Source organism: Bombina bombina, chromosome 10, assembly GCF_027579735.1.
Source record: "Bombina bombina isolate aBomBom1 chromosome 10, aBomBom1.pri, whole genome shotgun sequence".
NCBI lineage: Eukaryota > Metazoa > Chordata > Amphibia > Anura > Bombinatoridae > Bombina > Bombina bombina.
Window position 1 is genome coordinate 190,855,015 of NC_069508.1, and position 14,486 is coordinate 190,869,500.

The following is a 14,486-nucleotide window of genomic DNA, read 5'->3' on the forward strand; positions in this document are numbered from 1 at the left end:
CTGATGATTGACATATGCAACAGTTGTGATATTGTCTGTCTGAAAACAAATAAATGATTCTCTTCAACAGAGGCCAAACCTGAAGAGCCCTGAAAATAGCACGGAGTTCTAAAATATTAATTGGTAACCTCTCAGCATTTTGCGATCTCGCGAGTTTAATTTTGCCTGCGAAAATTTATGAAAAAGCAGTCAAATTTGAAGAAAAGACTATACCCCAGGTAATAAAAAATAACTTCCTAAATATGTTTCCCAATTTTGCAACTGATAGTCTGAAAAAGGAAATATACAAAAACCTGACAAATATAAGTACAATACATACAGTATATTTAAAACTTTATAATAATACACAAAGTGCCAAACCATAGCTGAGAGTGTCTTAAGTAATGAAAACATACTTACCGAAAGACAACCATCCACATATAGCAGATAGCCAAACCAGTACTGAAACATTATCAGTAGAGGTAATGGAATATGAGAGTATATCGTCGATCTTAAAAGGGAGGTAGGAGATTAATCTCTACGACCGATAACAGAGAACCTTTGAAAAGATTTCCCGTGAGGAAAACCATAGAATCAATAGGTGATATTCCCTTCACATCCCTCTGACAAAAGCTGTACTCTGAGAGAAATCAGGCTTCAAAATGCTGAGAAGCGCATATCAACGAAGAAAATCAAGCACAAACTTACTTCACCACCTCCATAGGAGGCAAAGTTTGTAAAACTGAATTGTGGGTGTGGTGAGGGGTGTATTTATAGGCATTTTGAGGTTTGGGAAACTTTGCCCCTCCTGGTAGGATTGTATATCCCATACGTCACTAGCTCATTGACTCTTGCCAATTACATGAAAGAAATAGGTCTTCCAAACTCGATACTAAATCTTCTTTGAAACAGATTTATGAGCCTGTAGCATAGTATCAATCACTGAGTCAGAGAAACCTCTATGACTAAGCACTAAGCGTTCAATTTCCATACCTTCAAATTTAACAATTTGAGATCCTGATGGAAAAAACGGCCCTAGAGACAGAAGGTCTGGTCTTAGAGGAAGTGGCCAAGACTGGCAACTGGACATCCGAACAAAATTCGCATACCAAAACCTGTGAGGCCACGCTGGTGCTATCAGAAACACATACGATTGTTCCATAATGATCTTGTAAATCACTCTTGGAAGAAGAACTAGAGGCGGAAAGATATAAGCAGGTTGGTAAAACCAAGGAACTGCTAAAGCATCCACCATCTCCGCCTGAGAATTCCTGAACCTGTAAAGGTACCTGGGAAGTTTCTTGTTTAGACGAAAAGCCATCAGATCTATTTCTGGAAGACCCCACATCTGTACAATCTGACAAAATACATCTGGATAGAGAGACCACTCCCCCGGATGTAAGGTCTGACATCTTAGATAATCCGCTTCCCAATTGTCTACACCTGGGATATGCACTGCAGAAATTAGACAAAAGCTGCATTCTGCCCAAGAAAGTATCCGAGATACTTCTTTTATAGCTAGGGGACTGTGAGTCCCACCCTGATGATTGACATATGCCATAGTTGTGATATTGTCCATCTGAAAACAAATGAATGGTTCTCTCTTTAACAGAGGCGAAACCTGAAGAGCCCTGAAAATAGCACAGAGTTCTAAAATACTGATTGGTAACCTCGCCTCTTGAGGTTTCCAAACCCCTTGTGCTGTCAGAGATCCCCAAAGAGCTCCCCAACCTATAAGGCTTGCATCTGTTGTGATCACAGTCCAGGTAGGAGGAACAAAAGAGGCCCCCTGAATTAAACGATGATAGTCTAACCACCAAGTCAAAGAGAATTGAATGTTGGGATTTAAGTATATCAATTGTGATATCCGAGTATAATCCCTGCACCATTGATTCAACATACAAAGCTGAAGAGGTCTCATATGAAAACGAGCAAAGGGGATCGCGTCTGATGCTGCAGTCATGAGACCTAAAACTTCCATGCACATAGCCACTGAAGGGAATGATTGAGACTGAAGGTTTCGACAAGCTGAAACCAATTTCATTTGTCTCTTGTCTGTTAAGGACAGAGTCATGGACACTGAATCTATCTGGAAACCTAAAAAGGTTACCCTTGTCTGAGGAATCAAGAAACTCTTTGGTAAATTGATCCTCCAACCATTTTTGTGAAGAAACAACACTAGTTGATTCATGTGAGATTTGGCTAAATGTAAAGACTGAGCTAGTACCAAGATATTGTCCAAATAAGGAAACATTGCAATACCCTCTTCTCTGATTACAGATAAAAAAGCACAGAGAACCTTCAAAAAGATCCTTGGAGCTATTGTTAGGCTAAATGGAAGAGCAACAAATTGTTAATGCTTGTCTAGAAAAAATAATCTCAGAAACCAATAGTGGTCTGGATGAATCGGAATGTGAAGATATGCATCCTGTAACTCTATCGTGGACATATAATGATCTTGCTGAAAAAAAGGCAGAATAGTCCTTATAGTCACCATCTTGAAAGTTGGGACTCTTATAAAACAATTCAAAAACTTCAGATCCAGAACTGGCCTGAATGAATTTTCTTTCTTTGGGACAATTAATAGATTTGAATAAAACCGCAGACCCTGTTCCTGAAACGGAAATGGTATGATTACCCCTGAAAGCACTAGATCTGAAACACACTTCAGAAAAGCCTGAGCCTTCACCGGATTTGCTTAAACGTGAGAGAGAAAAAATCTTCTTACAGAAGGTTTTTTTCTGAATCCTATTCGATACCCTTGAGAGACTATACTCTGAATCCACTGATTTTGAACAGAATCTGCCCAAATATCTTGGAATAATTTCAAACTGCGCCCCTCCCCCCCAGCTGAACTGGATTGAGGGCCACACCTTTATGCAGACTTGTGGGCTGGCATTGGTTTTTTACAGGCTTGGATTTATTCCAACTTGAAAAAGGTTTCCAATTGGAACCAGAGTCTTTAGGGGAAGGATTGGTTTTCTGTCGAAAAGAATGAACACGATTAGAAGCTTTAGATTTACCCTTATATCTTTTATCCTGAGGCATAAAACTCCCTTACCCCCAGTGATAGTTGAAATAATTGAATCCAACTGAGAACCAAATAAATTGTTACCTTGGAAAGAAAGAGATAGTAATCTAGATTTAGATACCATGATGAGCATTCCAAGATTTGAGCCATCAATTTTGATGTAAAAAATGGCGTCACCGATAAAATGATTAGCATGTTGAAGCAAACGAACAATGCTAGACAAATCAGGATCTGTTTCCTGTTGCGCTAGGCTATCCAACCAAAAGGTTAATGCAGCCGCAACATCAGCCATAGAAATGGCAAGAAGATAGCCAGTATGTAAATAAGTTTTCCTTAGATAAGATTCAAATTTCCTATAAGTTTTGATATCAAGAGGACTAGACTCATCAATATCCAAAGTAACCAACTCTTCTTTTAACAAGGAACGAATATACTCAATCTTGAAAAGATAAGTAGATTTGTCAGTGTCAATGTCTGAGGTAGGATCTTCTGAATCAGAGATGCCCTCATCAGAGGAGGATATTTCAGTAAGTTATCAGTCATTAGAAATTTCATCAATTTTATGAGAAGCTTTAAAAGACCTTTTACGTTTATTAGAATGCGGAATAGCAGACAAAGCCTTCTGTATCGCATCAGCAATCTCATTTTTCATATCAACAGGGATATCATGTACATTAGATGTTGAAGGAACAACAGAAACTGTACTAGTACTGATGGAAACATTTTCTGCGTGCAAAAGCTTATCATAACAACTGTTGCATACTACAGCTGGAGATATACTTCAGCTAATTTACAACAGATACACTTAGCTTTGGTAGAACTGTGATCATGCAGCAGAGTTCCAACAGTTGCTTCTAAGACAGGATCAGATTGAGACATCTTGCAAAATGTAAAAGAAAAGACAACATTAAAGCAAAATTTACAATTTCCTTATATGGCAGTTTCAGGAATAGGAAAAAATGCACACAACATAGCCCTCTGAGCATATAGAAGGCAAGAAGCATATAGGAAGTGGGGTGAAAAAATAAACACATTTTTTTGGCGCCAAGAATGACGCACAACGCAAAAGGAAATTAAGAAAAAAAATTTGGGGCGCCAACACCATCCGGAAATAACGCAACTCGCGTCATCACAGACGCAACCTCATGCAAGGAAACCTGGCGTCAACTAAGATGCCGGAAATGACGAACTTGCGTCATCAAAGACGTACCTTCATGCCAAAAATATTCTCGCGCCAAGAATGACGCAACAAATAACAGCATTTTGCGCCCTAGCGAGCCTAATTTTGCCCGCAAAATTAAAAGAAAAAACAGTTAATTTGAAAAAAAGGACTATACACCAGGTAAGACAAATAACTTCCTAAACATGCTTCCCAAACTGAAACTGAAAGTCTGCAAAAGGAAATATACATAGACCTGACTCATGGCAAATATAAGTAAAATACATATATTTGAAACTTTATATAAATACATAAAACGCCAAACCATAGCTGAGAGTGTCTTAAATAATGAAAACATACTTACCGAAAGACAGCCATCCACATATAGCAGATAACCAAAACAGTACTGAAAAAGTATTAGCAGAGGTAATGGTATATAAGAGTATATCATCGATCTGAAATGGGAGGTAGGAGATGAATCCCTACGACCAATAACCGAGAACCTTTGAAAAGATTTCCCGTGAAGAAAACCATAGAATCAATAGGTGATACTCACTTCACATCAAACGCTGTACTCTGAGAGGAATCAGGCTTCAAAATGCTGAGAAGCGCATATCAACAATGAAAATCAAGCACAAACTTACTTCACCACCTCCATAGGAGGCAAAGTTTGTAAAACTGAATTGTGGGTGTGGTGAGGGGTGAATTTATAGGCATTTTTGAGGTTTTGGAAACTTTGACCCTCCTGGTAGGATTGTATATCCATACTTCACTAGCTCATGGACTCTTGCCAATTACATGAAAGAAAACAAAATTTATGCTTACCTGATAAATTTCTTTCTTGACACGATGAGTCCACGGATCATCTAATTACTAATGGGATATATACCTCCTGCCCAGCAGGAGGCGGCAAAGAGCACCACAGCAAAGCTGTTAAATATCACCTCCCTTCCCTCCCACCCCAGTCATTCCACCGAAGTAAAGGAGAGAAAGGAAGTAACAAGGTGCAGAGGTGTTTGAAGTTTATAACATACTCATACCCTGTCTAAAAATCAGGGCGGGCCGTGGACTCGTGTCAAGAAAGAAAGAAATTTATCAGGTAAGCATAAATTTAGTTTTCTTTCTAATGACACAATGAGTCCACGGATCATCTAATTACTAAGGGGATTCAATACCCAAGCTAGAGTACACAGATGATAAGGGAGGGACAAGACAGGGAACCTAAACGGAAGGCACAACTGCTTGAAGAACCTTTTTCCCAAAAGCGGCCTTAGCAGAGGCAAAAGTATCAAATTTATAGAATTTTGAAAAAGTGTGAAGAGAGGACCAAGTTGCAGCCTTGCAAATCTGTTCCACAGAAGCTTCATTTTTTTTTTTTTTTGAATGCCCATGAGGAAGCAGCAGCTCACGTGGAATTAGCTGTAACTCTCTCTGGAGGTTGCTGTCCAGCAGTTTCATAGGCAAAACGTATGATACTCTTCAGCCAAAAAGAAAGAGAATTAGCCGTAGCTTTCTGTCCCTTACGTTTTCCCAGAGAAAACCACCAAGGCAAAAGACTGATGAAAATCCTTAGTCGTCTGTGAATAAAATTTTAGTGCACGTACCACGTCCAGATTGTGCAGAAGCCGTTCCTTCTGAGAAGGAGGATTAGGACATAAAGAAGGAACAAAAATCTCCTGATTAATGTTCCGGTCAGAAACTACTTTAGGGAGAAACCCTAATTTGGTACGTAAAACTACCTTATACGAATGAAAACTAAGGTAAGGAGAATCATACTGTAATGCCGAGAGCGCTGACACTCTACTAGCAGATGAAATAGCAACAAGAAACAAAACTTTCCAAGATAACAACTTAATATCTAAGGAATGCATAGGCTCAAACGGAGCCCTTGAAGAACTTTAAGAACTAAATTTAGACTCCAGGGAGGAGTAACTGGTTTGAACACAGGCCTGATCCTAACCAAGGCCTGACAAAACGATTGCACGTCTGGTACGTCTGCCAGACGTTTATGTAACAAAATAGACAAAGCAGATATTTGACCCTTTAGGGAACTTGCCAATAAGCACTTCTCCAAACCTTCTTGGAGAAAGGACAGAATTCTAGGAATCCTAACTCTACTCCAAGAGTAGCCCTTGGATTCACACCAATATAGATATTTACACCATATCTTGTGGTAAATCTTTCTAATCACAGGTTTACGACCGATTGCGAAAATCCCTGCTTGGATAAAATTAAGCGTTCAATCTCCAAGCAGTCAGCTTCAGAGAAACTAGATTTAGATGAAGGAAGGGCCCTTGAAGTAGAAGGTCCTTCCTTAACGGAAGTCTCCAAGGTGGAAGAGATGACATGTCCACCAGATCTGCATACCAAATCCTGCGAGGCCATGCCGGGGCAATGAGGATCACCAACGCCCTCTCCTCCTTGATTCGAGTAATGACCCGAGGTAGAAGAGCGAACGGAGGAAATAGGTATGCAAGACTGAAATTCCAAGGTACCGCCAGGGCGTCTATCAGTACAGCCTGAGGGTCCCTTGACCTCGACCCGTACCTCGGAAGCTTGGCATTCTGCCGAGATGCCATGAGATCCAATTTTGGCTGACCCCATTAGAGAATCAGGCTGGAAAACCCTTCCACATGGAGTTCCCACTCCCTCGAGTGAAAGGTCTATCTGCTCAGGAAGTCCGCCTCCCAGTTGTCCACCCCTAGAATGTGGATCGCCGACAGACAACAATTGTGGGTCTCCGCCCACCGAATTATCTTGGCTACCTCTGTCATGGCTCCGTGTTCCTCCCTGATGGCTGATGTAAGCCACTGAAGTTATGTTGTCCGACTGGAACCTGATGAACCGTGCCGAGGCTAACTGGGGCCAGGCCAGAAGACCATTGAAGATTGTTCTCAGCTCCAGAATATTTATGGGCAGAACAGACTCTGACTAAGTACAAGTTCCCTGCACCTTTAGAGAGCCCCAGACTGCTCCCCATCCTAGAAGGAATTTGTTTAGACAATTGCGATCTAAAATTGGTCTGAAGGTTCCCTCCTTTTTTGGAAACACAAACAGACCCCGTTCCTGCATCGGAACAAGAACTATCACTCCCAGGTCGGAGAGGTCCCGTACACAGTGTAAGAATGCCTTTCTTTTTGTCTGGTCTACAGATAATCTTGAAAGCAGAAACCTGCCTCTGGGAGGAAAATTCTTTAACTCTAGTTTGTATCCCTGGGACACTATGTCTACTGCCCAGGGATCCTGAACATCTCGAACCCAAGCCTGAGCGAAGAAGGAAAGCCTGCCCCCCACAAGTCCCGGATCGTGGGCAGGCCCTTCATGCTGTCTTTGATTCAATAGTAGGCTTTTTGGATTGCTTTCTCTTGTTCCAAGACTGATTGGGTCTCCAGGAAGGTTTAGACTGTTCTTGCTTGGAAGAGGAAGCAGAAGAATTTCCCTTGAAATTTCGAAAGGAACGAAAATTACTCTGACATCCCTTTTGCTTGTTTCTCTTATCCTGAGGGAGAAGATGACTCTTTCCTCCCGTAATTTCAGAGATTATTTCCGTCAAACCCGGTCCAAACAAGGTCTTTCCCTTGTAAGGAATAGCTAAAAGTTTAGACTTAAATGACACATCCGCAGACCAAGGTTTTAACCATAAAGCTCTGCGGGCTAGTACAATAGAACCTGAAATCTTTGCTCCCAGTTTGATAACCTGTAGGGAAGCGTCAGTAATAAAGGAATTAGCCAATTTAAGGGCTTTATCCTATCCTGGATCTCATCAAGGGGATTTACACTGTCAGAATCTGAAATTTTACCTTCAGATGCTACCGAAGTATCCTCCTCCTCAGGCTTCTGGGAGGGGGCATTCGAAATAGCAACAACTGTGCCAGAAACCTTGCTTACTGACTGTTTGTCTTTCCTCTTACGCTTTCCCTGCAACATGGGAAAAGCAGACAACGCATCAGAAACTGCAGAAGACATGAGAGAAGTGTTGTCTTGCCACGTAACTCCAGGAGGAGTTAGAAAGGAAGCGCAGAGCACTGCATGTGTGGGCGGTAAAATTTGGGATGCTTGAGGAGAAAGCTGCGGCATATATTGTACATTGTTATTAGACTCCTGAAAAGCATCTGCCTTGGAAAATGTTGGCTCAGGAAAAAGTCTATCCCTATAATTTAAAGTCCTCTCAATACATTAGGAACAGAAAGGGATTGGTGGTTCCACATTGGCATCAAAACACAAAGAACAAGTGACATTTTTCAAAGTCCCTTGGTCCATTCTGACTCACAATGGATCTACTAAAAAATTAAATTGAAAAAACTTTAGTGTCTCTTTAAATTTAAAAGCTTAACTTTTTTACTGTAGACTGCAGAGTGAATAAACAAGCTAAATTACAATAATAGATCACCTCTACACCTCAGCTTCTTTGCTGAGGTGCCTACCTGACCCGCTTCCCCCGGAGCTTCAATTTCCCAAAAGAAAAGCGATCCTGAACTCAGCAGAAAGGAATGGAGCCGTTCTCTGGTCCTAGAAATGCATGCTTGCAAAGAATCATGCGTTTCTAGACAGACCCTGTGGAATCTCTTCCTCCGTGTTTGTCTCTTATTCGGAAGTGCAATAAAAGTGGTGCGCAACATAGATTGCTGCGTCGCATAGCTCCCCCCATCGTGGGCGTTCTCAACTAACTCTTTCCCTGTCGGCTATTTCTATGTGTAACCGCCGAGAGAAGTTAACCACCAGAGCCATTCCTCATACGCTATCTCCTCAGCCCCAGTGCCTGCATAAAAATGCTGTCTAAAAGTCCTATCCAGTATAGGAGAGATTAAGTGTCCCACTATAATAAAGTCCCCTCACTTTGAGCCCTTTATTATGTTATGTTCTGAAATAAAGTGCCCACTTCTTTCTTTCTGTTTTCTTTCTTCCCCCAGAAATAATAAAGTCAGCACTTACCTCACAAATCTGCCCGACAGCAAGGCAGCTCACCAGGTTTGAGAGGTCCTCTCCCTCACATAGATCTGTGGAAAGAAATAAAGACTGAGTAATTTCACTCAGGCTTTAGGAGTTAGGGCAGCATAAATGACATGGGAGGCGCAGTGAGAATTATGTCCCACAAGTTCCCATTGCTCTAAAGCTAACACTGCCCTACTGAAGAGACTGATGTGGACTACAGCTACACCCTAGGACAAAGCAGCACATCCTTGCACTACTTAAATAATAAAAAAATCTTGCTTGAAGAATCTTTTCTAACACCTAACTTTACCACTTCCTTGATCTAATGTAGGCAAAGAGAATGACTGGGGTGGGAGGGAAGGGAGGTAATATTTAACAGCTTTGCTGTGGTGCTCTTTGCCGCCTCCTGCTGGGCAGGAGTGATATATCCCATTAGTAATTAGATGATCTGTGGACTCATCGTGTCATTAGAAAGAAAAAGAGATGCACAAATTCCTGCTTGATGGCTGGTGAATGCTACAGTCACTGACGCTAAGAACCATGATTTTTTACACAATTGGTACTTTTGTGCATACTTTCCCGCTACATGATTGGAAGATATTGCACTTAAAAGGGCAAAGTTGTCTCTCCATCTTCTCAAATTCAAATGTACATCTGGAGAGATTTTACTTTTTGGGAGTTTTATTACATTGCTATAATACGTCTAGTTCAACCTTGTATGCATATTTGCCTTAGCTTAGTAAGATTCCGTCTTTGTGTTGTTGTGTAATGACTGCAGGCAGCCAATAAGAAAATTATACTAATTGGTCTCATTTAGAACAACAAAAATGTAATTTATTCTGCACCATAGAGAAATCAACAAAATTGAATTCCATAGAGAAATCAACAAAATTGAATTCCATTGTCCCCGACTTGGAATAACGGTGTTACCTCGCATGAGTGCATACTTCCACCCTGTCCTGAAGAATCTTCACAATGAGCCAAAAATCTGGCATTAAGGGGCAGCGTGAATCCTGCTCACTTATCAGTGCATCTTCACACTCAGAGTCACTGCTGCCACCATCATAACCTGCAGGAAGAAGCACAACTGTAAATACACATACACACATTGTGTCCCACTGGTGAGAGGAGGAGACATAAATATGTAGCACCAATACAAGAACATGATTGCATCCAGCCTTACCCAAGTGATCAGACTCAATGCTGCCATGACTTGAGACCAAACTCTGCACCCGGCTCGGACGTTGCCGGGATCCTCCTACACAGAGAAAAAAACATTTAGAACAAGTAGTGAAACAATATAAAGAACATGAAAGGGTGAGAAGGAAGAATCTGAAGCACAGAAATGCGTGAATAGGGAGAGAGAATCCTCTATCAAGTAAAGGCACCTGTGCTATTCATTGTGCCAGAGTGCACAGACTCCGGCAGGCTGACGACTGAGGACGTTTTGGGTGGGTTGTCTTCTTTTCTAAAAGAGGCTTCAGCAGGTATTTTATTTCCCTGATCTAAAGCGGATACTCCAGACATGATGGATGAAACATCACTATCAGACACCTCCACTGCAGACAGACCCCATTCATTACAATCCTCCGATACCTTATAGTAAAGACACAGCAGCAAGTAAGATACAATAATATAGACAGAGAACAGTTACCGAGACAAGACTCTTGTAAAGGAAAATGAGAGACCCGGTAAATGCATTTGAAAGAGAAAAAAGTATCTCACCTTGTCCCCGGCTAGGCTATCTCTGGCTGCCATTTTTGTTTCTATTTCCTCATCCACACTCTCCGTGGCTGTACTGATATCAGGCTCCTGCCATGGGTTCCCAGCAGACACTGCCTGCCCTGCTGATCTTGCCTGCACCTGCAGATGTCGCGGGGTGGAATTCTCCACTTGATGAGTGTGAAGACGGCTAAGGGACACATAGTAATAGTCGTCATCTTCCTCGTTAAGCTGGTACCCCGAGAGTGAGAGGCGACGGAACTCCTGTTATACCATGAAATAATGCACGTTACAATATGACAGAAGGAAAAATGCAAATGGAATCATCTAGGTATATTGTTTATAGGTAGGTAAACGTTAAACCTTTTGTCTGTAAACAAACAGCATGTCACTGTGTTCCTGCAATTATTGCTGCTATATACAAATACAAATATTGAATTTTTTTTTTCTTCATGGTTACTGGATTTATTTGTTGTCATTGTTTACCTCAAAATAAAAATATTTCTTCCACGATATAGTGTCCTAATCATACTTTTATATTATTGCATTGCAGTGCTGCTATAGTTTGTTAAACAAATGCTAAATGCTGATTTTCATGTCTATAACATCTGAATGTATGAACAAGATTGAAAGTTTGAAGTAAATTGATTAAAACTAATTTATGTGATAAAACGATTTAATAATGAGCATTCAGCAGAGGTGATTTACATATGGTGTTTGTTTCTAGACAAATGTAATCTTTGTCTATTAATGGAATGTTTACTTTTGTATGTGATCATTTATAAAGATATGATACAATTCACAAGTTGAAATCCCAAATTCAGGACAAATCATGGTGTCAGCACTGTGGATAAAAAAATTACACAAACTTCCACCAACAAAAATGTTAATATAAAGTGTAAAGTGAACAGATATGCTAAAATTTAAGTTGCATGTTGCCTCTTCTGAGCATGAGCAGTAGCTGACTTCCATTCTCTCAGACTTTCCCTGAATAATAAACCAGCTCATGACACTGAGCTAGATAAGCCTTCCTGTAGACACCACAGCCCCCTTCCCTTATAGGGCTGTGAAAGGATGTAATGGACACTGCACAAATTATGTAAAAAATTAAAAAAGGTCCAATCCTTTTAAAATGATGAATAATAAATATTGCAATGATTTCTAAAATGTAGTATAAGCCACTGCTTAGTGCTTTTTTATTACAACAATGAAACAGTCTTTTATACTCCTGTAAAGCAGGTAAAATACATCTATTGGTCGGCAATAAAAAGAATTACACTTCACATTAATTAAATCATTTTCTTAAGCTCTTCAATAGGACCATTTAAAGGTTCTTCAATCTAAAACAAGACGCTTGATATTTCAGTGACTAGTACTTATCACTGCATTAGAAACGAATGAGCTATAAACGAGTAATTGCTTCTAAAATTATAAGCCAAATTCACAGGGAATTGGTATCTTTAGTCATTCATTCCAAACACAACATATTTGTAATGGTAAAATAAATGTTTCTGAAGCATGGCCACATATAATGTATCTACAAATATTTAGTACTGTCTTTTAGCTATAGCACAGCTCTTTTTGTGCAAGTTTATGGTGCATTATTTTTCCTATTACCAGTTGCGTTTATGCAGTTATGTCTTTCATTTAATCTTTTTTCTTGATGCTCAGATTTACTCAAGGGACAAATCAAATACTCCTATAAGAGCGATAGAATAAAATCATCTTTTGTTTTTATCATCTACTCTGACCTTTTAGATTGGAAGCTTTAACAGTCTCCTCAGCCCATGTGTACGTGTTCACATTTTCTTTTTTCTTTCTGTCCCTTTTCATTTTGTTCCTTGTGTATGGCAATGCGGAATATGCTTTTGCTTTACACAAGATAATAACGAAAGGGAAGGCTGTGATTGGATAAGTGTCATGAAATCCTCATGATTTTAGGATGTCAGAGGTTGTTTGTTTTTTTTTTCTTTCTTTACGTTTTCTTCTCTGCTATTTACAACTCTGTACCAAAACTATCTAAAAAGTCAAACTTATGGAACCACTGGTTTTCACTACCTATATCTGGTTCAACTAGATACAGGAGGGGGAGTAATTCAATCTTCTCACTACAGTGATTTTTATGAGAAAAAGATGTCAACACAGGGTGACAAAAAACAGTGTCCTGTATCAAGACAGAGACTGAGGTCAACTGGAGTTGAAAACACAAGGATATATTAAGACATGTTTTTATCGATTTTATGTTAGAGTATGACCAAATATGACAGACCTGTCATGTTTGGTATCAAAATAATTCTCATGATATCACAATGGGAATGTTTTTATGTGTACTGTATTTACATTACTAAAATTATAAGCTATCCTATAACTTCAGCCAGGGCTTGCAATGAATGTATGTCATACCATAAAAAAGGGGTGGCTACGTTCCTTGCCCACTCTGGAAGGGGCCTGTTCAGAAACCTGACCTCAGGAAAAAAAAATATTCAATTGTGGTTTCAGCAAAGTAATTGTCATTCTACATGGGAGGCTGCGTGCAGCAGCGTGTTTGACAATATTTCTGCCATTTCCTTGGAGCAGAGGCTTATCTGGCAAAGTTATAGGTTCTGTTACATTTCAAATGTTTTATTTGTTTAAAACGGTTTTGCTTTGTTTAACTCCTTTTTTTTTAGATAGATGCACTGTGATGCTTTTTTGTTCATAATAAATGTTCCTTTATCAAGCTTTTGCCTGTGTAGAATATTTGATCCACAGTATAAAAGGAGAGATCACTCCAGCCCAATATGTAAATCATCAGACCTTTTTTTTTGCTTGATGGTCCCAAAATACAAACAACAACATTTCAGACCTCTCACAGGTCCTTAGTCATGTCTACAAATGTATATAAAATGGCTACCTTTATACCTGAATCTAGGTATAAGGACACATCCACATCCTGTATGGTCGCTGCCATCTAATGATTACAATGAATAATAGCATTGACACATATTGCATTTTATTCTCTTAAAGACATAGTACCATATGGTGTGGTATATATTGGAAATAAATTGTAGCAAAAATATATACAAAAATTAAAAACAATGAGAGCACTACCCATTAATATCAGAATCTATGAACAAAATGAGAAAAGGCAAACACACAAATATAAAACATTTGCATAAATATTATCATTGCCTAAACAGGGACCCATCAAAGTCTTTATTAAGACCCTTTGGTGTAAGAGTCTGCAGCTTATGAATCCAATACATTTCTCTAATTTTTAATAGATTTTCTCGATCACTCCCTCTCCTGGAAATTTCTATCCTTTCAATGATTTGAAAGTGTAACTGACTAATACAATCACAGCTTGTTCATACTCTATGGCGCCTCCTGGTGGAGGTACATAGAATGAATATGAAGCAATAAAGGTCTGATTATTGGGCTGGAGTGATCTTTCCTTTTATACTTTGCATTGAGGAGTTTTCTGACACTTTGCTCCATGCCCACTGCTGGCTGCTGTTCCCTACCTCGTTTATATTGAATATTTGATCCACGATACGGAAAAGAGTGCTGTGTTTAGATTTATTTTTGCTAAATTGTAAGAGTTAGGATTTCCCATATAATAATCTTAAAGTGGTGGCAGTAGGTTTACTGTTTTGAGCATTAAAGAGGAGTTTGGGCATTTTT

General features: G+C 39.6%; 1 protein-coding gene across 5 annotated transcripts in view; it reads right to left on the bottom strand.

Annotated features, from left to right (window-relative positions):
* SZT2 (SZT2 subunit of KICSTOR complex) overlaps nt 1–14,486 on the bottom strand; it is a 482,374-nt gene that overhangs the window by 283,427 nt on the left and 184,461 nt on the right. For all 5 annotated transcript variants that reach the window (XM_053693604.1, XM_053693601.1, XM_053693602.1 and 2 more), the window contains 4 exons: nt 10,827–11,087; nt 10,490–10,697; nt 10,285–10,359; nt 10,032–10,170 (listed from right to left, as the gene is read on the bottom strand). In XM_053693604.1, coding sequence (XP_053549579.1) covers nt 10,032–10,170; nt 10,285–10,359; nt 10,490–10,697; nt 10,827–11,087 — 683 coding nt within the window. The remainder of the gene's footprint in view (nt 1–10,031; nt 10,171–10,284; nt 10,360–10,489; nt 10,698–10,826; nt 11,088–14,486) is intronic.